This window comes from Meriones unguiculatus, chromosome 8 (genome assembly GCF_030254825.1).
Source record: "Meriones unguiculatus strain TT.TT164.6M chromosome 8, Bangor_MerUng_6.1, whole genome shotgun sequence".
NCBI classification, from domain to species: Eukaryota; Metazoa; Chordata; class Mammalia; order Rodentia; family Muridae; genus Meriones; species Meriones unguiculatus.
Genome location: NC_083356.1, coordinates 4983500 through 5010584, shown reverse-complemented (window position 1 = coordinate 5010584; position 27085 = coordinate 4983500). Strand labels below are relative to the sequence as shown.

General features: G+C 48.7%; 1 protein-coding gene across 4 annotated transcripts; it reads left to right on the top strand.

Moving 5' to 3' along the window:
* The first annotated feature begins 1800 nt into the window (after positions 1-1800).
* Pfkm (phosphofructokinase, muscle) lies at positions 1801-25970 on the top strand. 4 transcript variants are annotated; one of them, XM_060388697.1, is made up of 24 exons: positions 1866-1937; positions 3945-4011; positions 6351-6443; positions 12514-12587; positions 13525-13602; positions 15079-15268; positions 15486-15651; positions 16554-16598; positions 16925-17033; positions 17150-17245; positions 17456-17548; positions 17885-18010; positions 19017-19081; positions 19553-19616; positions 20215-20364; positions 20765-20835; positions 21347-21434; positions 21516-21668; positions 22079-22243; positions 23239-23300; positions 23628-23739; positions 24980-25079; positions 25161-25266; positions 25459-25970. In XM_060388697.1, exons 3-24 carry the CDS (start codon positions 6359-6361, stop codon positions 25601-25603), a joined length of 2343 nt encoding a protein of 780 aa, XP_060244680.1. In that variant the 5' UTR covers positions 1866-1937; positions 3945-4011; positions 6351-6358; the 3' UTR covers positions 25604-25970. The 4 variants fall into 4 exon arrangements, with proteins under 4 accessions (XP_021511494.1, XP_021511496.1, XP_060244680.1 ...); XM_021655819.2 differs by lacking the exon at positions 3945-4011 and having other exon boundaries at positions 1801-1937; XM_021655821.2 differs by lacking the exon at positions 3945-4011 and having other exon boundaries at positions 1862-1986.
* Positions 25971-27085: the final 1115 nt, after the last annotated feature.

Below are 27085 nucleotides of genomic sequence, written 5' to 3'. Positions count from 1 at the left end.
GGTTGTCTTTAAAGCGCGTCTGTCAATGGCGAGTGATTTCCACTCTTGTTTGGGGTGGCCTTGCAGTCCGCCATTATTTGATATTATCATCTCTTCCTATTGGAGCCATTTGATGGGAGGGTAAGAGTCACTGTTTCAAGCTGGTGATAGAAGAAATGAGTGTTTTCTCATGTGCTTATTTGCCACTTGTATGTCTGCTCACATCCTTTGCCCAGTTTTTGAGTTATTGTCTTTTTTTCACTATTGAGCTGTAAGAGGGCTTTGTCGTGTTTGTTATTTTTAAAATTAGTTCTGTGAAAGGTTTGATTTCCCTACAATGTGTGCATATTAAATGTGACCACACTCACCCCTCCCCAGCTCCTCTCCAATCTCTCCCCCTTCCCTACCTACCCAACTGTGTGCTCTTCTTTTTCTTTTTATCCCGTCAAGAATAAATAAGCATTCTTGAATGTGGTCTTCCCCTGTAGTCAGCGTATCAGGCGCCGCACTCTCAGAAAACTGTCTCTTCCTCTCCCAGTAGCTAACAGTTGCCATCTGCTCCGTGGCTGGAATGGGGCTATTCACCCAGATCCCTCTCTATGCTGGTATTTGGTCTGGCCCTGGCTTGCACAAGTTTTGTAAATGCTGTCGACATTGCTGTGGATTCCTATCTGCAGCTGCCCTGATGTATCCAAGAGATAATTTTCCTCAAAGCCACCCACTGCCTCTGGCCCTTACAATCTTTCTGTCCCTTCTTTGGAAATGATTCCCGGGCCTCCTGGGTGGAGGTATGATCTCTTGTTCATTGCACTTTGCCCGGTTATGGCTGTAACCGCAAGTAGAAGCTCTCAGATGAGGGTTGAAGATGTGTTGGTCTGTTGGGTGTGTGGAGAAAGGGGTACAGAAAGGCAGGCACCAGGTGAGTGACCGGGCAGGCCTTAGGGCTTTCTTCCACGTGCCAGTCTTTTGTCACATACAAAATTTGCAGTTACTTTCTTTGGTTTAATAGGTTGTCTTGTTTTACTTTCTCGACGGTGTCATTTGCAACATAAAAGTGTATACATTTTCAGTGCGGTGGTTTCACTGCCTGTTCGCTTGTATTTCTGTTGGTTTGCAGCGGGAATGTACACGGTAGAGGCAAAGCTAGCAAGAGAAAGGGCACTGGAGAAATCCGAAGGTCCTGAGAAACAAGAGCAGTGCTGACTGTGAGCAGCGCTGAAGCAAAGACAAAGGGTGAAGCAGAGGAGCAGGACGAGGATCTGAGCTTGGGGGGCGGGGAGTGCAGTGGTGCTCCCAGAGCACAACCACTGCTCTGGGGCATGCTGCTCCAGGCTCACGGACCTGAGAAGGGGCCCTTTCCTCTCTATCCTAGGTACCATGCAAGCTCCCTCTGAGAGGTGATGCAAATGTGGAAGGAGTTGTAGAGGTTATTTTGTAAGAGATACCAGTGTCGGGTGTTTCTTAAAGGCAGGGATCTGTCTAACACAAAGCCTGGCTCACAGACTCCGGATAAAATGTTGGTTGAAAGAGCGACAGAGGTGGTCAAGTGCCAGGGTAGGATTTTAACGGTACCAGGAGATGTTTGATTCAAGGACTAGCAGACAGTCCAGCAAGGGAAAAGTTGGCTCAGTTGGAAACAAGATTAGCAACTACGTAATTTCTAACTCTCACCACATACCTGAGCTGATAGCTCCCAAGATAGACAAGCAGTCCCAGGGAAGGAGGCGTCCAAGCCGCGGCCACACCGCAGCAGAGTTCTGAGGAGGAGGAGAAGGGGAGAGAAGCAAGCAGGAGGAGGCGGAGACTCTTTGCCAGCTTTGGCCAGTAGAGGTTTGGAAGCCTCCCCTCCTCCCGGCTGCCTCCACCTGGCTCCTCCCCGTGTTCGCCGAGCTCCCCTCCCCCTTTCCCCAAGGACAATCTGCAAGAAAGCAGCGGCGGAGGAGAGCTAAAACTACAAGGCAAGAGGGAGGCCTTGGGTGGAGAGCGAGGGGCGAAGCCAAGAGTGAGGTGGGAGCGAACGCGCCGGGAACAGGCAGTGGGGAGGACAGAAAGAAACAGAAGGCCAGGCGTGACAAGGCATCCGAAATCGCAGGCGAGAGGGGGATGGGTGCTGGGCACGCGGGAAGAGGCAAGCCCCTCGGTTAACCTCCCAGCACTTGCACGCTCAGGTCCCAGATCCATGGCCGGGGCTGCTCGGCTGGGATGCGTTTGGCTGCCTGACCCCTCCCCTGGCACATATCCAGTTCAAACTGGTGCACCTATGATGCTGCTAGGCTGTGTCCTGCCGCCTGAGTGCTCACACATACACATGATTTTGTGTGTTTATATTTAGCATCCATGACTGTGTCCACATGCGTGTTACTGTGGGTCCGGAAAGGATGCGGGTGTGCGAACTGTATGCATTCCTGTGCCCTGTGCCTCTTGACATACAGATTCGGGAGCATGTGAGCTGCTGTTAAAGGTCAGCTCTCCTAACCTTGGTAGGGTGAACTCTCCTTCTCTCCCACTGAAAGTGCGCCATGGAGACATCCAGGGGCTTCTACGGGTGATGAGCCTCCCCACCCATCACCCTGCCAATCTGGTGACGAGCTCCAGGAAAACTCAAGGGGAAAAAGAGCAGCACAGTCAGATGTCTGTTTCTTTTCTAAAGATTTGGGTTCCTATTTTCTCCAGTCGTGTAGTCTTTCTCAAGAACAGCAGAAATTGAGACATTAACATTCTAGGTATATGTATGTCCATGTTGGATTCCCAGTTTGTCACTCTCTAAGCCCAAGCTGTGTCTGAGTGTTGATTATTTATTTATGTATTTATCTATTTAAAATTAGCATATAAGCTATTAGATATCATTATGACATTTTAGAATAAAACGTGTTTTTGGTCTCTTTTCCTCTTTCATGGTCCATGACCCCCCCCATCACCTATTTTTGCACTCGCTTGGTCTCCTTTCTAATGTTTTATGCTTTAACCACATTTATTCTCACTCATGGATATGCAGGTGTGCTTTACAGGGTCGGATCTTAGAGATAGAGAAAACATGGGGTTTTTGTTTTTCTGAGTTTGGGTAACCTTGCTTAATAGTGCGCTTTGCAGAGCCATCCATTTTCCTAAAAAATTTAATAATTTAGTTTTTCTTTTCAGTGAGCAAAATTCTATTGTGTTTATGTACCAATTTTCTATGACCCGTTAATCTGTTGATGGTCATCTAGCCTGGCTCTATTTCCTGTTTCCTTCCTTCCTTCCTTCTTTTTAACCTGTGATGTTATAGAACCCAGGATCTTGTAAATGCTGTAAACCTGTGCTGTATTCCCAGACCTGAGTTTGTTTTCAGGAGTAGAATATGGAGCCATATCCATTCCCAAGCCTCCTTTTCACACATTTGTGGTATATCTGCTCATTGGTGCTTTTCAGCAAGTGTTACTGAGCTCCCCTGTGTGCACAGACTTCAATGGGTAGAGTTGGAACTGGATTTCTTTTCTTTCTTTAGCTTTTAGTCTTTTAGACAAAATAAGTTTTGTCTGAATGTATGTTCAAACATCACATGTGTGCCTCATGCTTGTGGAAGCTAGAAGAAGGTTTCCAGTGGAGATGAGTTATAGACAGTTGTGAGCTGCCGTGGGGGTGCTAGGAATTGAACCCATGTCCTCTGGAAGAGCAGCCAGTGCTCTGGACCACTGAGCCATCTTCCCAGCACTGGAAATAGTTTTAAAAATAAACACACTGCCTGCCCTGGAGGGACTGTCAGTTTATTGGATAAAGTGAATTTAACGATAATGCAGCCCGACAGTCAGGACACTTGACTAAAGGGCACGGGTTATCTTAGACTTTGAACACCAGCAGGTCTCTGCTGCAGCCCCCGTTCCAGTGTTAGCGCTCAGAGTCGGAATGAGTAAGGATAGCATGGACACTGCCTTCCCCCCCACCCCCCTTTTTTCTGTCTCTGAGACAGGGTTGTGATATCTTACCAGGTTGGTCTTGAACTCTTGAGTTCCAACAGATATCTTGCTTCAGACCCTGGAATAGCTGGAACTGCAGGCAAGTACCATCATGCCCAGCTATACAGGAACTTGAATTTCAAGTATTTTTCATGTCATAACATATTTTTACAACCATTTAAATATAAGGACCCTTCATAGTTTGCTGCCATGCAATAAGGAAGAATGTCTGGATATGTCCCTACAGGTTGTAGTTTGCTGGCCCTTGATCTAGTCCTGCCCTCCTGTTAGTGTGTAAGAAGCATTAAAATGTCACTAAAGTTGTGTTTAAATGCTAAATGAATGATTACTTCCAAAACAATATGTGACCTGCTGGAGACTTAAAAAGAAGGCTTTCTGGACCTTTTATAAGCTAGTGAAGATTTAATATGTTGATAAAGGTGAGGAGGTAAGGCATAAAGTGATGGGCTGAGTGTGTATGTATGTATGGTTGGTTGGTTGGTTGGCTGGCTGGTTGGTTGGTCGGCTGGCTGGCTGGCTGGCTGGTTGGCTGGCTGGCTGGCTGGCTGGCTGGCTGGTTGGCTGGCTGGCTGGCTGGCTGGCTGGCTGGCTGGCTGGTTGGTTGGTTGGTTGGCTGGCTGGCTGGCTGGCTGGCTGGCTGGTTGGTTGGTTGGTTGGTTGGCTGGTTGGTTGGCTGGTTGGCTGGCTGGCTGGCTGGTTGGTTGGTTGGTTGGCTGGCTGGCTGGCTGGTTGGTTGGTTGGCTGGTTGGCTGGTTGGTTGGTTGGCTGGTTGGTTGGTTGGTTAGCTGGTTGGCTGGTTGGTTGGTTGGTTGGCTGGCTGGCTGGCTGGCTGGTTGGTTGGTTGGTTGGCTGGCTGGCTGGCTGGATGGATGGATAGAAACACACAGGTTAGCCTGGGCAGAGGATGCAGTAGGCTCACAGACACCAAAGTGGGGCTGAGGAAAAGAATGCTCAGATGACAGCAGATCAAAGGCTCCACGGGTAGTGGGGTAGTAAGAATGTTGAAGCAATAGGCAGGGACAGTTGTAGGAGCTCTGAATGTCCAAATCAAGAAGTTTGATTCGACTTCAGTGCTGACTTGGTGGTATGTTAATCTTAGTCTCTAACTGTGCGTGTCTTTCATGCTTCTCTCACCACCTGTATTTTATTGGCATCTATGGGTTTATAAGTTTAGTTTCTATAAGCTTAGTCTTACAGAGACTTAGCTGCTAGGTCTCTTTAAGCAGCTACCCTGATTTTCCCAGATGCTGGATAGAAGCACAGCCTTCTTTTGCTCTTCCTCTGCATGATCTTCTCCACAAAAGCCTGGGGGCCTTCCCACAGACGTTTTCTTCCCATTTCTAGTAAAGCGAAGAAGGGCAGTGCAAGCTACTTTATTAAAGGGAGACCAGCTCAGCTATTTCCACAACAACTCAGGTAGAAGGAGGCAGCAAGGATAAAAGAGAGGGGGCGTGTAGAAAAGAGAAAAAGGAAGAATAGTAGGGGTTAGTGGCAGTTTTGACTCTGAGAGGCAAGTGAGATATATTTTAAAAGTAACAGGTTTTAGGGAAGGATGAACCTATTGGCATTTTATGGATATAAAAGTATGTCTTGTGTGTTATATTTACATACACACAGATATGACTATATAAACGTCCCCTCATAACACAAGGTGTGTGTGTATGTGTGTGTGTTTGCACGCACACACACATATCACTGTGTGGCAGAAATTTTGTTACTGTTCCATTTGATAATAATGTGAGGGTCAAGGCCTAAAGACAAAGGATTCAGCAGCTGCTTAGAAAGCTGAGAGCCCAAGCGGGATGGGCAGCACTGTGGGAGGACCCTAGCCATCCCCAAGATTGACATAATCAGTTTGTCTGGTTCTAGTATGCTTTGATAGCCTCAAACTCGAGTTTTTGCTCCCTGTCACCTAGCCTTGCTCACTCAATTCTGCATCACTCTACTCCTAGCCAGAAACCAACCTGTGCTTGCCTGCTTGCTTCTTGATTGCAGGTTCCCTGTCAGTACCTCAAACCTCACCTGACCTGTGCCCTCTGCAGTGCCTCTTCCTGTCACTAAAAGGGAGGGTCCCAAGATCCACTCAGATTTCCTTGTTGCTTTCTCATTTTTTTCAAGTCCAGTGCCCTTTCCTCTTGACCTTAGCCTGTTTTGAAGACAGGTTCCAGTTGGGGTGGGGGGGCACAGGGAAGGATAAGCCAGGACTTACGCTGTCTTGGTCTGGATTACTGACACGTTAGCTTGACTCTGAGAGGGAGTGGCTCTCCTCTGGAAGACCTCCAAAGCTCTGTGGCTGCACAGCCCAGCTTTAGTGGCAGAGTCTGACTGGATTGCTCTAGCCAGTCTAAGACAGACGGTTCTTGAGCAAGTGGCACATTGGTCTGGTGCATCTTGACTGACCACTGTCTTGAATTCTAGAGTGGATCATGACCAATGAGGAGCACCATGCAGCCAAGACCCTGGGGGTCGGCAAGGCCATCGCCGTGCTGACCTCTGGTGGAGATGCCCAGGGTAAGTAAAAGGGGACAGAAACATTCTTGCTGTGTGTGACTCCTGAGTGCCTTGACTCCCTCAATCTGCAGATTAGAACGGAATCCTGAGTTTTCCTAGAAGTTTCTGACATGAGCCTTTAAGTGTATTTAGATATCATTTGCTCTACTCCTGATGACCTGAACTTTCAGAGTACTTCTATCCAGTTTCTCTAGAAGTTATTGCTCTTGGTCCTTGAGCAGCACTGGAGAGAATCTGAGATAAGATTATTGAGGAAGCAATAGATGGATTCATCTCAAGAACTCGGGAAATACTGGGGAAGGGAAGAGACTGGGAGTTGGTGTTGGGCAAACCGGCAGGATCTCAGGTTTTCACCCTGGGGAGCGCTGTGCTCACAGCCCCAGCCAGTACTGTGAACCAGCTTCCTCCCTTCTGTTCCAGCTGGAACTACAGACCCAGAGGGGTCCAAGAGGCAGGAACCAGAGAGAACCTGCCTCTGAACAGAGGCTAAGAAGCCATAAAAGTGAAGTATGTGGGAAAGGTGGATGCAGGTGGGAGAGATGGATGTATGATTTAAAAACCAACAGAAAATTTACCACGTTGATCTTTTTACATGCTCACATTGATAGAATGTTGTAGAGTCTAAGGGTTGACAGGACACAGGGGCAAAGTCGGGAAGAGAAATGGAAGGTTTCCTCCAACGCTTCTGACACTAGGCTTCGCAGACCTCACGCTAAGCACTCACTTTGTTGACAGCTTTGTTGCGAAGAAGCTGACATCCCATGAGAGAGAGCCCACGTATCGATAGGGTTTTCATTCAGGCACAGGAATAAAGTAATCCTGTGTGCATCAGCCGTGCTAGGAATGCTTACGCAGCAAATCGATGAGGCCAGTGGGAACAACCGGAAAACACATCACAAGGAAAATGCTTAAAAACAAACAGAACAAACAAACAAAAAAAAAAAAACCCACTGATCCTTTTATTCAAGTATGATGCTTAGAAGAGTGGTTAGCCACAGTACACACTCGGTTAGTGGATTGCTAACAAATAAAGCACCGCCTATGATCAAACGGAATAGCATGTGCCAAGGATGCATCAATTAAAAAGGTAATATTTGTCCTCATGGTAGGTGTGTGTGTGTGTGTGTGTGTGTGTGTGTAAGCTATAGGTCAGAATTGGATGTCTTCCTCAGTTTCTCTCCACCCTTGTGTGTATGCATGTATGTATGCGGGTCTCGCTGAACCTGGAGCTCACTGATTAGATAAACACACCCTACATGGCTAGTGCACCCACATGGTCAGCAGCTCTGGGGACCCAGCTGTGTTCACATTTCTGGCACTGTGTTCACAGATGCTTGCTACTGTGCCCTGCTTTACATGGGTGCTGGAATCTGAGCTCCTGGGTTATTTCCCCAAACCCTGTGTCATGGTATTTTTCTGTTAGCATATTTAAAAACTAGACTTTAAAATTTTAACATTTATTGATTGTAATTATAAGGAATATAATAAATCAGAATTAGTAGTGAAGAAGCAGAGGGAGGAGGACATGGCACAGAGGCCTGGTTGATCAGGAATACAGAGCCCTGGTGGTGGCTGGAGATGCTGCTAACCCAGATTCTCCTGCATCTTCTCTGTTGGTAGAAGCCCATGCCAGTACCGTGATCTTCTACAGACACTTTAGTGGTGACCCTGGCTCCTGTGTACTTAGATGGTCAGGTTGAGAAAAAGAAAGAGCCTGGAAAGAAATCTATGAGACCATATGAAAAGAATGAAAGAAAGGACCTTCTTTGGAAAGAAGAGATGGGAGGAAGAGAGGGTTAAGAGAAGGGAAGGGTGAGAGAGGAGAGGATGGGAAAAAAAAGGGGGGGAGACAGGGAAAGAGAGCCAAGGCCTCTGGGACTTTCTGATAGTATGTGTCACCTGTGAATTCACATAATATGGTAGGTGCATTCAGCAGGGATCAAGAGAGGTAGGAAGTGAAATTTGAAGGTGACTAGGAACCAGAGCAGGAGTGTGCAATGCTGTTGGGAGACTCCAGCTGGAGGAGGGCTCCCAGTACGGGGGGGAGGGGGACTTTCCGGGAGACAGTGTGATGGGCCTCCCCAGAGGAAAGCACAGGAATGCTGCTTCTCCCAAGAGGCCACAGGCATCATGGTAGAGAAAGACGAAATGCTACGGAAGCCCCAGCTGTCTTTCCTTGAGCTCTGTAAAGCTAATCTCTTGAAGTAGAAATATGGCCATGAATTAGATCTTAAGCTCAAAAGTCAAGGATTCTGGAATGTTGGGCTGGATACTAAATCGGTATTCCTTCTGCCCCAAAAAGGCCCGAGTCCCAGTAATCCATACCTCACTGAGCCTCCTGACATTGGCATTTTCTGCCTTGGAAAGGACCTCAGCCATCTGCTCTGGCCCTCTGTCCCCAGCTCCAAATGCGTGCACATCCTATTTTTAAAGGAGTACAGGACTGGGATTCTATTACCTCTCTGGACAGTTATCCTAGGGTTTATAATTTTTAGTATTCATCCATTAGGAAGTACAATTCACATGTTGCAAACATTTGTCATAATTTTCCAAAGCTCAGGAAGAAACTGTTCAGTCCTGACTTGAGGAACCTTGTGACTGGTTTGGAGATGTGGTTCATCTGGTAGAATGCTTGCCTAGATGCACGAAACACTTATGTATTTGGCATGGTGGTACACACCTGAAATCCCAGTTGGGAGGTAGAGGCAAGAGGATCAGAAATGCAAGGTCCTCCCCAATGGAGCGGGTTTTTGTTGTTGCTTTGTTTATTTGTTTGTTTTTTAGCTTCTGTCTTCTGCCTAGTCTTGTGGAGATACTCATGACCCAGCGCTTTGCCCTAAGGTTCTCCCCAGAGGCTGCCATTGGCTGCTTCAGACTGCAAGCTTACAGAGCTTCAGAGCCCCTCCTGGTTGTCCCCAGAATAGCTCTTGCATGCTCCCTGAAATCTTATCCTTCATCTTATTTCTAACAAGTCATGCAGCTGCTCGTAGAGGGTTATTTAGGGAAACATGGAACAGCCAAGAAAAGTCTGGCCAGGAGTGGCTTAGGGCCAGACTAGGCTAAGCCATGAGGTTGGGTAGGAGAGACCAAAGACTTCTGGGGACTCCACGTTTAACCTATACTTCCCAGTCTGGGGTTTTTAGGCAGCTAGGGTTTGAGCACAGGAGAACACAGGGGATCTGAAACTATTAGAAAACTCTCATCAGTCTAGAGGCTGAAGGCTGGCCTCTAGACATTGGCGGGGTTGCGCTTAGAAAGTAGAAGGAGATGAGAGAACTTAATTTCCTTATTACAGGATTTTCCTTCTCCCCATCAGGCTTGAATATTCCCTGCCTACCAACCATTGCTTGCTCTACAGGGAAGACCTTTCAGAAGTCATTTGTTTCTTTTTAGTTGTGCCCCTCCTACCTTTACTCGGCTTAGGGGTCAGAAAGGACACTGTTGTCTGTGTGTCTCAGACACCGCTTCGTGTTTCCCAAGATTACCAATGTACAGAGCAAAGTCTGCAGACTCAGACTGTTGCCTAAGTGACTTCGGAAGTAAGCTGTGCCCACGGGTCCCTGTGCTGACAACCCGGGCCTTCCATTCTTATCTTAGATTTGTCCTTAGGTGCATCTAGGATGGCTCCTACTTTTCGAAATGGTTCTTTTGTCTCCCAAGATGTTGCTAAGCCCTGCTTCTTCTTGTATCTCTCTTGCTACGGTCACCTCTCCTCAGAGTTCAGTCCCTTGTCCTTTGAGTTTCTAATCATACACATTTTATGTTCCATGCTAACATGGATGTCCCACAGTGCTTTAATTTCAACACATCCTAAGCGAACATAGCATTCCTCACCCCTCTCTTCCCAAACTGAAGCATGCCGTCTGCTCAGCTAATGGCGCTTCAGCTGACCCTTTGCCTCAGTCTGCAGTCATAGCTCCTTTTTCACAGAGTGAGATCTGATCACCTTGCGCATTGGCTCCAAGTCCCTTCCCATGTTCTCCGAGTGTCTTCTGTCCAGTATATCTTTTGTCCCACATGCCCCTTAACCGGGGGCCCCTCCTGTCTTATCTAGGATGCCAGAGGCCTCCTAATCCTGGTGACCCTCTACCCAGCTGCCTGTCACCGTGCTGCCAGAGCCATTCTGATCTGCAGTGCAAATCTTATCATGTCCCCCAACTCTTGAAATTCTTAGAGATTCTTGATTATCTGCAACTATTTTTGTGCATGAGAGAAGTTAAATAACAACAACAAAAACCCTTTAAGAATTATGAAAGCTGTGGACCTTTTTCTAGAAGAAATGCTATGATCATAAAACTTTAATATAGTTTTCTGGGTTTATGGATTTGCTGAAACTGAGCTCACATCCATGGATCACTCACTAGTCAAACCCTGACCTACAGAATAGAGGTCAGACTTCTTCAGATGGCATACAGGCACCGCCCCACCTGGAGCATTATCTCCCATCATGTTCTGTTCGGCTTTTTACTCTTTATAATACTGAACTACCTGAAGTTATTTTTTGGCTCTCACCTTATTGCAATTTTTTTTTTCTGCCCAGAACAGTGTTCCTCAGTTGTCTACCTGACAAAAAGAATGGGAAATTGTGTTTTAGGTTTCAGGACAAATGTTGCATTTTCGGACTACTCCTGTTCATATTGTGCTTATACATCTGTCTCCCTTAGGGATCACTTTACCACACTGTAGTTTTTCATTTCTTGAGATGGTAGTTCCCAGACTGTACTGTTCACTGTTGTTTTCCTCAGCACTTAGCACCATGTTATAACATGATGGGTGTCTCTTCATCTTTGTTCAGGGGCTGAATGGACCTGCAATCTGATTTGGGGTTAATAATTACATAATAGATACTATGTTGGCCCACGAGAGAGGGGGTGGAGGAAAGGAAAAGAAAGGGAAAACCTATTATTCTATGTAGCTCTGATTGTTCGTTAGTTTGTGCTGTTTTCAGTTGTGCTGCACAACCAAGAGTAATGGTTTCCCTGGTGTTCACTGGTGAACTGTCTTTTATCAGGCAGGATTTAAGAATTGAATGATACATTTTAGGTTGAAACAAAAATATCTGAAAGAGGCTGGCTACTGTAGGTTTTTGTTGTTGTTGTTTGGTTTGGTTTTTCGAGACAGTGTTTCTCTGTATAGTCCAGGCTTTCCCGGAACTCCCTCTGTAGACCAGGCTGGCCTCGGACTCAGAGATCTGCCTGCCTCTGCCTCCCAAGTGCTGATTTATTTTCTCTGAGATGCATGGGAATCCCATGCATAACCCTGCTGATGGTGCGAGACGAGGCAGTGGGAGGCACATGCCTCACCATTCTCTCTGTACACTTGTCACAGCATTTCCTGGCACTGAGGAAGCTAGAGAGTCCCAAGCACGTGCCACACAGGGATATAGACAATTCAAATGATAGCTCTGCGTGTGTGTCCTGAAAGAACCCACCATCCAGTAATAAACAACTACATTCTGTCAGATCACTTAGCTAGAGAAAGCCATGCTCCCCACAAACAGTATCCTAAAGCCGGATGCCTCTCTTCAGGTGCAGAAAGCAAGGGAGACCTACTGAAACCTGAGGCTGATGGGCAGGAAGAGCAGTCTCGAGTGCTAATGTGGGCATGTGAGGACTGAGTTCACATTCGAACTTTGTAAGGTTATTGGCCTTATGACCTTGACCTCTTTGAGCTTCCACTTTGAAATCTTTGAAATGTGGAGACGCCAGGTTGTATGAGGGATTAAAGAGACAGTCTTTGACCAACTCTTAGTGGTATCTAACTTAGAAAACACATTTGAGAAAGTGCTTTATCGCTGTTGTTACTCTCAGGATAGCTTGACAGGAAAAGGGAAGGCCAAGGTTTAGGGGCCAGAAGGGAAGTGGATGGGTGTCTGAAGCCCCACTAACGTTGGATGCAGTCACTGAAACTGGGGAGACCAGAAGACTTGAGTGAGAGGACTGTTCTAGATTCAGAGCAAGCCCTAGCTGAAGGCCGAACACCAGGCTTTAACCAGATGTAACCGGTGTGAACTGCCGGGCTGCTCTTCTTCGGAGTAACCTCCCCTGACTTTCTCCTCGCCTCCCTGCAGGTATGAATGCTGCCGTCAGGGCTGTGGTTCGAGTTGGCATCTTCACGGGCGCCCGCGTCTTCTTTGTCCATGAGGTTTGCTTGTCTGCTTCATTCTCCGTCTCATCTGCCTCCCACCCTCCTCCCACCTTCTCCTCTTTACGTCCTAGTTGCATCACTGTGTTCCTTGGCTCTCTGTCTCACTGAATCATTCCTTCCCACCTTTGATTTCAACAAGAATGCTGGGACGCAGCTGAGTTCTCACTTTGCCTGTTGAACTTAAAGGAAGAAATTCAAGTGGAAAGAACAGAGATGGGAGGGCTTTGCAGCAAGTTTAGTACAGCTAAGGGTGGAGCCCCCGGTAGGCCGAGTCTCAGAGTCTCACTGTGTTCTGGGTTTTCCCAGTTTTCTGAGGTTCAGGCTCCTCCTTGGCCGCCTTTGCTCGGTTCCCCTCAGGTTTCACCCACTCTTCTGTCTGTGGTCTGCTTGCCCTTCTGTCAGGTTTGGCAGTTTAATAGTAAGTCCTATTTCTTCTCTTGCTCTGGTATTCCTTTTCTCTCAGATTATCTAAACCAGCTGTCTCCTAGGTCTCCTGGGAAACATCTTGGAGGAAACAAGATGAGAGAGAGAGAGAGAGAGAGAGAGAGAGAGAGAGAGAGAGAGAGAGAGAGAGAGAAAGGAATTAAGGCGGAAGGGTATTTTGATATTTTAAGGATAGGAAAGAGCCAGGCATGGTAGCTCACGCCTTTAATCTCAGTACTGTGTGAGTTAAAGGCCAATCTGCTCTACGTAGTGAGTTCCACACAGTGAGACCCTGTCTCAGAAGTAAAGAAAAGAATGAGAGAAACTGGAATATCAAGGAAGTTGACACGTCCTCTCTCAGACTGATTTATTAAATATGTTATTCTCATGAACATCCATGGGTCACCATTGGGAGGATGCGGCTTGAGTCTCCTCCTAGGGATGCTGTCTTTGTCTTGACCATCTAGAGGAAGCCTAACAGAGGCTTAATGGGCTATCCTTCTCTCCTTAGGGTTACCAAGGCCTGGTGGATGGTGGCGAACACATCAGGGAGGCCACCTGGGAGAGCGTGTCCATGATGCTTCAGCTGGTATGTTCCAGAGAGCTTGTGTTCCATGTTTGTACTGTCCTCGCCTCATCCCACTCAAGTATCCCAGATTCCTGCCACGTGGCTCAGCATGAAGGGTTCCGGTGACAGAAGAAGGGCTTATATTTGCCCTTTGCTCTTTGCATTTGAAAACATCACCCTGGCTTCTCGCAGTAGTGAAGGGGGTGGGAAGGAGGTTCTGGAATGGCTTGCCCTTTACAGAAAGGTCATAGCAAGACTTTTGCAACCAGGACATCATAAGCAAGTCTTACTCTGGGGTCATGGGGAAAGTCTGGCCCTGAAAATAACCTTAGAGGACTGAAGCCAGTCCTCATGTGATAGAGAGATGACACCCTGAAACCAGACTATTTAGGGGAGAAGGGGATTGAGACAGTCTTGCAGAGTCTCAGAGAATCCCAGGGAAATTGGTTTTTGTTATCTATAGCTCTCTATGTTTACTTCATGTTGTTCAAGTATCCTTCTGAGACGTATCCACTCTGGGCTAGCTGAGAATGATAACCAGTTGCTGATCTAGTGAGAAATTTACAGATTATATTTGTATCCCATTCTTTACCTAAATCCATTAAAAATGCCAATGGAAGCCACTTTTTGTTTTTCAAAATAGGGTTTCTCTGTGTAGACTTGGCTGTCCTGGACTCACTTTGTAGACCAGGTTGGCCTTGAACTCATAGAGATCCACCTGCCTCTGCCTCCCCAAGTTCTGGGAGTACAGGTGTGCACCACCGAGCCTGGCTGGGAAGCCATGTCATATGTACTGGTCTAGTCACCTTTCTATCACGCAATAGTGTCCACTATAAAGTGGCTTGAGAATGAAGGCACAGTCTCTCTAATACCCTGGAGTCATGACTGCCCAGGAGCATTTAAGGGTTTATGAAAACTCTTAGATATACTTACCTCTTGGTATCTGTGAGTCCCTGGGAAATCAAGTTGTTCTAACACAGAGCTTTTTCCCCCCTGTGAATACAGGAATGTTGTGGCTCCTGCCACTAATACCATAGATCCCAGGGAACTAAGGGGAATAAACTGGCGGTGGCTGCATGATCTTAGGTAGCATTTGAGTGGGTTAGAGAGGAAGGGACACTGCCAAGCTTCCTTAAAATAGTTTGGATATAATCTAATAAGTGCCAGGCACTAAGGAAAACCAAAGACTGAAGTCAGCGTGACAATTCTAGAATAGAAACTAGCATTTACGTAAATTCTTTTGAAACTGCTTACTTTGATGATAAAGCCTTCAATGAAATAGTTGATCTTAGTAGTCTCCTAACATATGTGACACTATGATATCCAACATCATTTTTTTCCTCTGTAAGGGACAAGTGACCTCGGGATACCAGGGAACTTCAGGGAGTGGAATGGTTTCACTGGTCTGTCACTGGGTTAGGATGGGGCCATCTTAGCACGTTGAACCCAAACTTGGCTGTGCCATCTAAGGACTTGTGTTCTACCTCTCCCCTAAAGGGAGGCACGGTGATTGGAAGTGCGCGATGCAAGGACTTTCGGGAGCGAGAAGGACGGCTCCGAGCCGCCCTCAACCTGGTGAAGCTGGGGATCACGAACCTGTGTGTCATTGGGGGCGACGGCAGCCTCACCGGGGCTGACACTTTCCGTTCAGAGTGGAGCGACTTGTTGAACGACCTCCAGAAAGAAGGTGAGACATTTCCATCAGTATCTCTTCTCACCTGACAGTGTGTGCACACACATGCTGCACACATGCTCTTACCTACCGTCAGAGAGAGGTGTTAACTACACACAAGCAAACCACCTCTGCCCTCCTTTCTACCGTGGCTTGCAGTCTCCCTAGCAATCTCCTCAGTACCTGTGGAGGATTCCTCACCTGGTGGCCTCGGGTTTGCTTCCCCTTACAGGGAAGATTACAGCTGAGGAGGCTACAAAGTCTAGCTTCCTGAACATTGTGGGCATGGTTGGCTCCATCGACAATGACTTCTGTGGCACTGACATGACCATTGGCACTGACTCGGCCCTGCACAGGATCGTGGAGATCGTGGACGCCATCACCACTACCGCTCAGAGGTGAGGGCAGCTGAAAGGGGGCCAGCAGAGAAGTAGCTGGGGGCAGACAGGAGCCGGTGAGAGTGAAAACACTCGATTCACAGCCAGCGTTCCTGAGACTCACCCCGGAGCACTGAAGATGCTCTGCCCCCCCACCCAAACGCCATCTGCCGCTCTCCAGCCTGTCCGTGCCTGTTTCGTAGGCATCTCATGTCGCTCTGGGGGCTTGAACACCTATGATCTCTTATGTCGGTAGTTCTCAACCTCCCCAATGCTGCGACCCTTTGCTGCAGTTCCTCACATTGTGTTGAGGGATTATTTTGTCAAAATTAAAATTATTTTGTTAAAATTAAATTATTTTGTTGCTACATCATAGCTGTCATTTTTCTACTGTTCTGAATCGTAATGTGTAGGATATCTGATGTGTAGGCTATCTGATATGTGACCCCAAAGGGGTCATGATCCACTGGTTGACAACCACTGTCTGATGTGGTTGTGGTCCAGACCAATCAGACCTGGGAAGCTCAGAGTCTGCGATGCCCTCTCCAGCTGTGCGGATGCCTAAGCACCACCGCTCAGAAGGAAATGGGTTGGGCAGAGGGTCAGTAGAGAAAACGGGAATATAATAGGCTGCCAATTTACCCAGGTAACCTTGCAGGGCTCCAGCTTAGCCTCGTCCTATATCTGCTTCTTTTCTATTTCTCTCTGCTTTTGGGACTCACCCTTTTGTGGAATGGAGTGTCTTTGCCACCCTAAAATGCTAAACTACTTCTCCCATGTCTTCATAGTTTTTCAGAAAACCTAATGGCTGGCTGGCAGCATAAACACACCTCCCAGAGGCCAGAGAGCCCAGGTGTGGATGGTGTTGCCTTGGTCCTGGCCTCAGGGACACGCAGGCTGTAAATCCCATTTTTCTCTTGCAGCCACCAGAGGACGTTTGTGTTAGAAGTGATGGGCCGCCACTGTGGGTAAGACCCCCGTCCTGTCCCCTGCATTCCACAGGCCTAGGGAGGGCCCTCTCCTCTTCCCCGAGAGTCCAGCGGGGTCTCTGCTGTAGTAGGTCTGGAAGTCTATTCTCTGCACCATCTCCCTTATCTACTTACATGAGCACATGGGCACATGCTCAGGCACACATGAAAGGATGGGCAGTCTCTGACTGGGAAGCCTGTGGTGGCGGGCTTCAAGGACAGAGTCTCATCTCCTGGTCTCCGGGGACCAGGAGAACTTGCTGGGTGTGATAGGCTATTTGTGGAATATAAAGGTACCTACTCTGTGCTTCTGGTTCTCGTCCCAGATACCTGGCCCTTGTCACCTCTCTGTCCTGTGGGGCCGACTGGGTTTTCATTCCTGAGTGTCCACCAGATGACGACTGGGAGGAGCACCTTTGTCGGAGGCTCAGTGAGGTATTGGCACTTTATCGTGTTCTTGAGCAAGACCCCTCACCCTGTTCCATGGGTGATCCATTTTCGGATCCCTTCATTTGACTCCATGAACTGCCTTCTTTCTTGCTCTTGACCAGACAAGGACCCGTGGGTCTCGTCTCAACATCATCATTGTTGCTGAGGGTGCAATCGACAAGAACGGGAAGCCCATCACCTCAGAAGACATCAAGAATGTTAGTGGGAAGCCCCCAGCATGCTTGGCCATCCCCTTGGTGGCTTCTGAGTTGTGACCCTGCATCTTTTCTTGGTCCTTGTGCCCTTCCTTGTTTTCCTCCTGCTAGGAGCCATCACAAGACAAAACACTGGCCCTGTAGTTCACCTTAAGTAAGCCACTGCTTATTTTCTGCCTTTGACTTTGTGTTTCCTTTTCTTGGCCCTTTTAGCTAGTGGTAAAGCGCCTTGGATATGACACCAGGGTCACCGTTCTGGGACATGTACAGAGGGGTGGGACACCATCAGCCTTTGACCGGATCCTGGTAAGTCAGGATTCTGAGGTTCCCATGCTTCAGAAGCCGCAGCCTTGCTGTCCTACTTCTGTGGGGCTCATATCGCTAGTCATACAGCCTCTAGGCCACATGTGGCATGGGCATGCTTCTCTGGAACCAAGTACAGCCCTCAGGGTTCTGGTGACAAGAGGGCAGAGAGCCAGCAAGCTTTAGATGAGAACTGGGCAGGAGGTAAAGCATGGCACGTTCCTGGGCACAGCCCTTTAATAGGGAACCCAGCCCTGGGATTCAGAAAAGGTCCTGAGCATCCTGGCTCTTAGCTAAGCCAGAAAGGGCTGTCTAAGCAAATCCTTTGGCCTCCTGCAGGGCAGCAGGATGGGTGTGGAAGCAGTGATGGCACTTTTGGAAGGGACCCCAGACACCCCAGCCTGTGTGGTGAGCCTGTCCGGTAACCAGGCTGTGCGTCTGCCTCTCATGGAGTGTGTCCAGGTGGTAAGTACTGGCCCCACTCTGCTTCTTAGCAGCCCTGTGCCTGTCCCAGGAGCTCAGAGGTCATGAGATGAGCGTCTGTGGTCCCAGCAGGGAAAGGATGGAAAGGCGGGGGGGTGTAGTAAGGCACATACAGGGAAGGACTCTGCGAGCTGCCGTCCCTCTAAGTCCGGGAACGGGGCCCCAGCTTAGCATCAGCTTCCTCAAGTGAAGTAGTCCTAAGGAAGAGGGAAGCTCCACATGCTCTCTAATGTCTTTTAAGTGCCAGCCTCAATCCTTTTCACATAGTTACGTAGGGGGGACACAAATGCAGTGTCCCTCCGAACAAAACTAAGACTTGGGAAATGCTAATCATTAACTTCTAGACAGTGACCTCTTATCTCTACATGACATCTGCTTCATATGTGTGTCCCTAAATCAGCATAGGGCAAGCACTACTCACCTCCAAGGTGAGAAAGGCTGGAGGGAAGCTAGGGTGCAGCTGACACAGGACCTGGAAAACGCGGGCTTCTCAGCCACCCCTTTGATACCACACTATGAATACATTGGCTGGTGGCTGAACTAGAGTGTTGGTCCCGATTGTTGGGACTGCCTGAATTTGGGGGGGGGGGGGCACTTCTCCGTGAGACTTGGGAATCCCAGTAATGTGCAGGTGTGTTTGAGGCTGCATCTGCAAAGAGCAGAAGCCAAAGCCCGGAGTGGAAGTCAGCCTTTGAGCATCATGTGCCGGGGACCCTTCTCGCCCGGCACAGTCTCCCGGGACGACCGAGGAAACATGTGGTGTAGAGGGGAAGAAACTCCACCACCTGCGGGCCCCCTCCACTGTCCCAGAATTCCAATCTAGTCCCCTTTTTTCTGCTTGTTACTCGGAATAAAAAAAAAAATGCTTCTGTGATAGTTTGGGGACATGGAGCAGGTGTGGGGTAGATGAGCAGGATCATAGCAAAGCAGATCTGGTCACACAGAATCATGCCTTGGAGTTGTGACTCTGGCTGTGTTCCTCCCTTAGACCAAAGATGTGACCAAGGCTATGGATGAGAGGAGATTTGAAGAAGCCATGAAGCTGAGAGGCCGGTGAGAAAATGGCCAGTAACTGGCTAACCACAGCAGATACCAGAATGAAGCCAAAAATCTGCATCACCCTATGCCCAAAACATAAGCTGCCATTTCTAATTACTGACTGCACAGTTTCTTCCCCAGGGAAGTCAGTTGTGAGGTACCCAGGACACTTAGTCCATCCAGGGCTCTCTCCTTGGAAAGAGCCCTTTACTCTAGTCTGTTGGTTCTAGATGTGACCCCAGATAGGCTCTCGGCGTCTCTAAGCAAGGAACGGTCTCCTATGCCAAACACAGCTCCTGGGACATAAATGTTCAGAGTGTTTGATGAATGAATGGCCCCTCCTCCCCCAAAGCTCCTGCCTGGTCCCTGCTCCGCCTGGTTAGTCCCTCAGAGGTCTACCCTGTGGAAATCCACTCCGACCCAGCTCCTGACCCAGATCCCTGTGGCTGTGTGCCGTAAGCAATGTCCTCTTTATGCTTCTTTCAGGAGCTTCATGAACAACTGGGAGGTGTACAAGCTTCTCGCTCACGTCAGACCCCCCGTCTCTAAGGTACTGGCAACCTGCCCTTCCTTTTTCTCAGTGTCTCTTTCTGAGTGCTACCCACAGTCCACACAGCCTTAGCCTTGCCATATCTTTGTCCCTACTCTTCCTCAGTGCTGGAACCCTGCCCCTGTTTGACGACTTCCTGTCAGCCACCCCAGATTCTAGTCCCATGCTTTCACCTTGCCCTGATTAGAGAACCCAAGACTCCCACCCAGGTCTGCCCCCGCATCTGTTCCCTTGAAAGAGCAGTTCTCAGTGTTTACTATTGATCCGAATTATCAGGGATGCTATGAAGCATGCAGATTCCCAGGCCCTTCTTCCAGCAGAGAGTGAGGCGTGGAGCAGTGGCAGGAATGTGCCCTCTAATAAGCTCTTCAGGACGATTGGGATGCAAGTGGCTCAAGGACCCACTTTGGAAAACATCCTACAAGGCCCTTTGTCTGTTATATAATGATGACACTGGCTTTGCGTTGTTTGTGGTAACAAATTTTGCTTCTGTAGGATAATTCTCAGGCTCTGTTAGCAGTCCCTGGGGGAGTGACGTGTGTTGTCATATGCACCCATGGGGGTTCAGAGTTCTCTTCTCCTGCTTGCTCCTGAACAGGGCACTTTGCACACAGTGGCGGTGATGAATGTGGGGGCCCCAGCTGCGGGCATGAACGCTGCGGTCCGCTCTACTGTGAGGATTGCCCTGATCCAGGGCAACCGAGTGCTGGTCGTGCATGATGGCTTTGAGGGTCTGGCCAAAGGTCAGGTACGGAAACATGAAGGACACACATGTGCAGTACGGGGCCATGGTAGGTCAGCATAAGTACATGGTCTCTGCCTCCTTGCCAACCTAACTTCTTCTCTCTAGGAGGCATAGTTAATTTTGGGGTAATAAGGATAGGACCCCTGAAACAAACCCTTCCAAACCTCTTGTCTTATTTATTTCTCTGTCCAGAGCTCAGCACGGCGTCTACCGCCATAAGTGTTTGATAGTCCTGAATGAGCTCAGAAGGGTGGAAGCAGTTCCATGCAGGGAAAGCCAGTGTCTGGGGTATCTTCCAACCTAGGGAACTCTGAAGGGTCAGAGCTCAAGAAGTGGCCTTAGTCACACACGGGCTTCCTGGCCCTCTGGCCATAACGCAGAGCTGTGCCGCCTTTCCCTGCAGATTGAGGAAGCTGGCTGGAGCTACGTTGGAGGCTGGACTGGTCAAGGTGGTTCCAAACTTGGCACTAAGAGGTAAGTGGTATTGGGGGAAGGGCCCCTCCCAGTTGCGCTTTCAAGTTGCTTTTGAATGTGAATATCAATCCATTATGTCAGTTCCTACATCCACCGCTCTGCAAGCTCTAGCATCTTCAGTGAGGACTGCCAGGCCCAAGTGGGCATCATGTAGCAGATCCGACCACTCAGAGAGCCACTATGTTCTCTAGAATAGCGTGAGAGTGCGGGGGGTGGGGGGAGAGTGGTGCCACAGGTTCAGACACTAAAGAAAGTAAACACTTTCTCATTCATATTTATTTGGTTTGTTTTTTGGGGGCAGGGTTTCTCTGTGTGGCCCTGGTCATCCTGGAACTCGCTCTGTTGACTAGGCTGGCCTCAAACTCAGACATCCCCCTGCTTCTGCCTCCCGAGTACTGGAATCAAAGGCATGCGCCACCACACCTGGCTCACTTTCTAATTCTTAACTTTTCCCTCCTTCCATCTTGCTACCTTACCCTCATTTCCCTGTTCCCTGCCACTGGTCAACTAGGACTCTACCCAAGAAGAACTTTGAACAGATCAGTGCCAACATAACTAAGTTTAACATCCAGGGCCTTGTCATCATTGGGGGCTTTGAGGTGAGTGGCCCACCGTTTCCTCTTCTCTCCCTCCTGCCTTCCCTTGTCTTCTCATGCCTGTGCCTGCTGCTCTCTCCTTAGGCTTACACAGGTGGCTTGGAGCTGATGGAGGGCAGGAAGCAGTTTGATGAGCTCTGCATCCCATTTGTGGTCATCCCTGCCACCGTTTCCAATAATGTCCCTGGGTCAGACTTCAGCATTGGGGCCGACACAGCGCTAAATACCATCTGCACGGTGAGCACCTGACCCCTCTTGCCCCGCCCCGTGTTAGTCTGCCCGGATTGCTGTCCTGATCCTAGAAAGTGAGTCCCTGTCTTTGATAGCTGTGTCTGGCCCAGGCGTGTGTGCTGGTATTCATTCTTCCTATCTTGAAATATATCATTGTTATCAAAGGGCCTGTTTTGTTCTGTCCACAGAGGCCATAGTTTACTATCCCTATTCTGAACAACACTAAAGATAGGAACAGCTTTCTTCCCAGGAGAGAAGTTCTCCAATGTAGCACCCTCTTTGAATACAGGACCTTATGAGGTCCGGGGATCTCACTGTCCTAGAAGGATGTAGCTCTGGAGTTGAATTAATGAGAAAGCTGAAGAATAAGGATCAGACTTCCGACCCTGTCTTTCCATGGCCCGTTGTCTTTACAGACTTGTGACCGGATTAAGCAGTCTGCAGCAGGCACCAAACGCCGCGTGTTCATCATCGAGACAATGGGTGGCTACTGTGGCTATCTGGCCACCATGGCAGGACTAGCAGCCGGGGCAGATGCTGCCTACATTTTTGAGGAGCCCTTCACCATCCGAGATCTACAGGTAGCCGGCCAACAGAGCCTGCTGGGTGTCTCTCTCCTGTTCCAGTCTAGCTCCTGAGTGTCCCAAAAGTAACTAGGGCAATGAGGGTAGAATGCAGCCGATGGGCCCGGACCCCACGAAGACTATGAAGGGCTCTTTGCAGTCATTCTCGAGTTCAGTGACCACATACGTGACCACAGCTACTATTTTAGGAATGCATTTTGTCAGGTAGCATGTTGCTAAGCCCTTTGGTATAGTTTGTATTTTATCTGCCCAGCATCCATGCAAAGTTACTGCTTCCATATTATAGGCAAGAAAGATTTAGAGGGTTCAGAAACTTCCAAACTCTTAGGAGCCAGTAGTTTAAATACTTGAGGAATCTATTATGTGTTCTCCCCAGATCTCTCTTGGTGCCTTTCCAGTTCTGAGAGAAATCTCTCTTCACCTCTGGGCAGGACTCATATTTCAGAGAGGAGATCAAATGAGCATCATTTTTCCAGTTTTGAGTTCAGTAAAGGAGAAGAAAGCCACAAAGCAGAGACTTAGCAGCAGGTTAAGGGCACTCCCAGCCCCAAATCCCTGCCAGAAGCTGAAAGCTTAAGTCTTGTTTTCACACCCCCTCAAAGCTCAAATGAGGGTACACATCCCAACACCTGAATCACTGCTTTTCACACAAGTAACCCGTGTCACACGTGTGAAAACACACACTGTGAGCAGTCAGTTCTCTGAGGGAAGCCGCTGGACAGAGCTGAGAAAGGGTGAGGCTGAAATGGACAATCGTGGAAGCTTCTCCAATGTTTCCTCTCTAAAATCTGCCTGTCGCAGTTTGGGTCTTTCTGAGTCTCACTGGCATGAACTTCTAAAGGCACACAGACCCAGTCCAAGCCCAGGCCTATGAGCAACTCCCTTCCATGGCCACTCCCTTCTTGCAAAGGCTGGATGTAGAAGAGGCATGGGGGTCTTTGTCCACCCTGAGCAATCCCAGCTACACTTAGGATTTACTGTTTCTCTTTCAGGTGAATGTTGAGCATCTGGTGCAAAAGATGAAAACAACGGTGAAAAGAGGCTTGGTATTAAGGTACCGCATTAACAGCTTGTCCCAAATTAAGAAGAAACTAGTCAGTATGGCTCTGGTCCATGGCTGGATCTGTGGCTGGGACACCTGGGGAATCTGATATAGAAGCAGGTAGGAGTGGAGGAGCCTGTCCCCTGAACCTTGGGAGGAGGAAAAACAGCCTATGAAAGCAAAAGGCAGGCATGAGGGACAGGCTCACAGGGATGAGGGATGGATTCACAGGGATGAGGGCTGGGCTCACAGGTTTCTGAGGTAGGGATGAGGGCTGGGCTCACAGGCTTCTGAGGCAGGGATGAGGGATGGTTCACAGGCTTCTGGTTTCCCTGGCAGAAATGAGAAGTGCAATGAGAACTACACCACTGACTTCATTTTCAACCTGTACTCGGAAGAGGGGAAGGGCATCTTCGACAGCAGGAAGAACGTGCTGGGCCACATGCAGCAGGTAGAACATGCAGCCATGTGTTCACTAGTGACCCGGGCTTTCTCCAATCTGCCGGGGCCTCACTGTCACCGCAGGGCAAGGCTGGGTCATAACATCAAAACAGCTTTACCTTGGACACAACCTGCCTCCGTCACTGTTGTAGTGCTGTGAAGAGGCACCATGACCAAGGCAGCGCTTATAAAAAAAAAAAAAAGCGTTTAATTAGTGGCTCACTTGTAGCTTCAGAGGCTTAGTCCCTGATCGCCATGGCAGGGAACATGGCTGCACGCATAGTGAGACTTCCTCCAGCAAGACCATACCGTCTAGTCCTTTCTAGTAGTGCCACTCCCTGGTGATGGAACATTCAAATACAGGAGCCTGTGGGGGCCAAACCACCACACGGCCCCGGAGATGTGCTCCATCCTCTTTGCATAGGATATAGTTCCTCACCTTTGCCATCACTGCCACTGGGGGATGGTTAGTTTTTTGCATTCGGGTGGCTGCTCCGTGCATTTCAGGAGCTTAGCATTCCAAGCAGTCACACCTCCCCTTCACCTCCAATTTTAACAAAACCTCTCTGAACACAGCCAGATATCCCCCGGGGGATCTCTAGTTGAGAACCAGCGGTTGTGATGAGGAAAATGGGGTCCAGAGAGAAAAATATTTTCAGGGCTACCTAGCAAATGTGAATTAGAGCTGAACCTGCCTAGGTAAGATGATTTCTACCTTCGCCCTTCTTGAGCCTAATGAATGAGTGTAGACAGTTGTTACTGTTGGCTTCCATCTCCACCAGTTGGCCTTCAGGGGAAAGGTCTCATTCATGGGTAGTACCACGGCCCAGCTGACCTGGCTGATACCTCGTAAGCACCAATGCTTCTCTATTCACAAAGAATTCCCAGTATCTCAGGTTCATAGAAAAACTGACAGAGTATTCTGAGGTCCTCCCTGGAGCAGCCTAGTTAGGTTACAGAGGACATTTCCATGTCAGTGATGACGGTGACTGCCAAGCTGCCATACTAAAAAGTACACACCGAGGTTGAAATGGGATCTGGCAGCGGTGGAGGGAAGAGAGCTGTGTGCTTACCTAGTCCTTTAACTGACTGCCCGTGCACTTGATCAAGGGCCAGCTCACCTTGGGTCCCTACCTGTCTCAGTCAGGCTTCCATGTCCTGAAAATCCAGGACCCATTCTTTCTGTATATTTAGATTTCTGAAATTCATTAGGATTCTTTCCTCTAATTTTTCTGATTTCCCCCCCCCAGGGTGGAAGCCCAACTCCCTTTGACAGGAATTTTGCCACTAAGATGGGTGCTAAGGCTATGAACTGGATGTCTGGGAAGATCAAGGAGAGTTACCGTAATGGTATGTGGGGTGGGAGGGTGAGCCCCCCCTGCAGAGGTTCACCCCACAGCTGAGAAACCAACCGACCCGCCTTTATTCCAGGACGGATCTTTGCCAACACTCCGGACTCGGGTTGTGTCCTGGGGATGCGTAAGAGGGCCCTAGTCTTTCAGCCAGTGACGGAGCTGAAGGACCAGACAGACTTTGAGTAAGTCATTATGCCATTCTAGAATGCCCTCTCCCTGCCGTTAATTGTCGCTAATGCTTTTCTTTTTGTACCACCAGTGGGCATTCATGCCTTTAAGCTAGCCTCCTCTGCCGACCTTCTTCCCATTAACCTTTGATAGAAGTTCACCGGGGTATGACGATAGCGCCTCACCGTTACTCTGTTTCTCCGCAGGCACCGAATCCCCAAAGAGCAGTGGTGGCTGAAGCTGAGGCCAATCCTCAAAATCCTAGCCAAGTACGAGATTGATTTGGACACCTCTGACCACGCCCACCTGGAGCACATTTCTAGGAAGCGGTCTGGAGAAGCTGCTGTCTAGACCTTTTTGGAGTGAGGGGGAAAGATTACCTGATCATGGTCAGCTCATGCCCTAGTAGATCTAAGTCCATGATTTCTCAGTGTTCTCGCTCTGGCCCCCTGCCCTTGTAGGTTTCCTTGTCCTCTGTACCCGCAGCCAGGATTAGCTGTGGCCAGGAGCTGGGGAAGGGGCAGTGAGCGATTCCCCCTGTCCCCAGCTTCAGCTGTCACATAGGCTGGACCTCTCTCATGCTACTGCTAGGTTTCAGCTACTCCAGAGTTTTCCTAAGCTTTATTTATTTCTTTGTGATAACGGAGTCTTAGACCCCTTACCTTTCACCACAGTGATGAGGTATAACTACACTAATAAATGCCAGCTGCTCACTGTGCTTTGGGGTGCTGTTATTATCGTCACGAGGGGAGTGTAATGGCATCAGCCCTGTGTCCCGACCCAGACTCAAGTCCCGTGAGAACAGCACATGCAAGTGTGCTGTGCAATTCGGCTTGGGGTTTCTTTTTGGCTTGTTTTTTAGCATCTCTTGGTGTATACAGTGTACAGTGGCGCATCTCTTTGATACCCATGAAGTTGGTTTTTTTTTTCTAGCCATCTCGCAATCTCCACTCAACTCAGCATTCTTTTCAACCCTTTCTTGGATGAAAGCTGGACTCTGTCTGTCAGTGTCTGTGGGAAAGACATGGACATTTTGGAAGCCTGGACAATAGAGACACCAGGTTCTGTATTGTCCAGGCCGCGTTGGTTGGAGAACACAGTTTGGAAGGATGTCCGCTCTGACTCAGCTGGAGTTTGTCTTCTGTTCTACAACAGACGCTGTGTCTTCATTGCTGAAGTGTCCACTGCGGCCTCAGGTTGGGACTCCAGACTGTACCCCACGTTGACGGGAGGGTGTCCTGTTTTTGATCTGAAGTTAGGATTAGCCTCCATCCGGCAGACTATGACTCTGCGTTCCTTATATGCCCATTCCTCCCAATGCACAAAGCTCTCTTCCTTGCTGCTGAAGCAGGTGTCTGGCTGTCTGCAGAGCCACTTACACCTCACAGCAGTTCTAAATAGGCTGCTCCAAAGTCTACAGGTAAGGCAGCTGAACGCCCATTGGCATTCTTTAAAGGCCGGAGAAATAAACACTGAGCACCAAGTGCTGTGAGGCATTCTACATGTTAGCATTGAATCCCCAAAAGTAGCATTATGAGGGGCATGCTGACAACCCTCTTCAGAGATAAGGACAGTGTCTTGGAGTGACCAATGTCTCCGAGGTTTCAGAGCCTAACAGAACTGGGAGTCAAACTGATCTTTAAAAAATTTGTTTAAAAAATTTTTTTTTTGTTTTTCAGTCAGGTGTGGTGGCACACACCTTTAATCCCAGCACTTGTTACTTGTGAGACAAAGGCAGGTGGATCTCTGTGAGTTCCAGGCCAGCCTGGTCTACAGAGTTCGTTCTACGACGGCCAGGGCTACACAGGGAAACCCTGTCTCAAAAAAACAAAA

Excerpts from the sequence above, each read along its gene's own strand:
- Pfkm (XM_021655819.2), top strand. The coding sequence starts at position 6,359 with ATGACCAATGAGGAGCACCATGCAGCCAAGACCCTGGGGGTCGGCAAG. Across the intron at positions 15,652-16,553 it reads ATCACCACTACCGCTCAGAG|CCACCAGAGGACGTTTGTGT; the intron begins GTGAGGGCAGCT and ends TTTCTCTTGCAG. Across the intron at positions 18,011-19,016 it reads TCATGGAGTGTGTCCAGGTG|ACCAAAGATGTGACCAAGGC; the intron begins GTAAGTACTGGC and ends TTCCTCCCTTAG.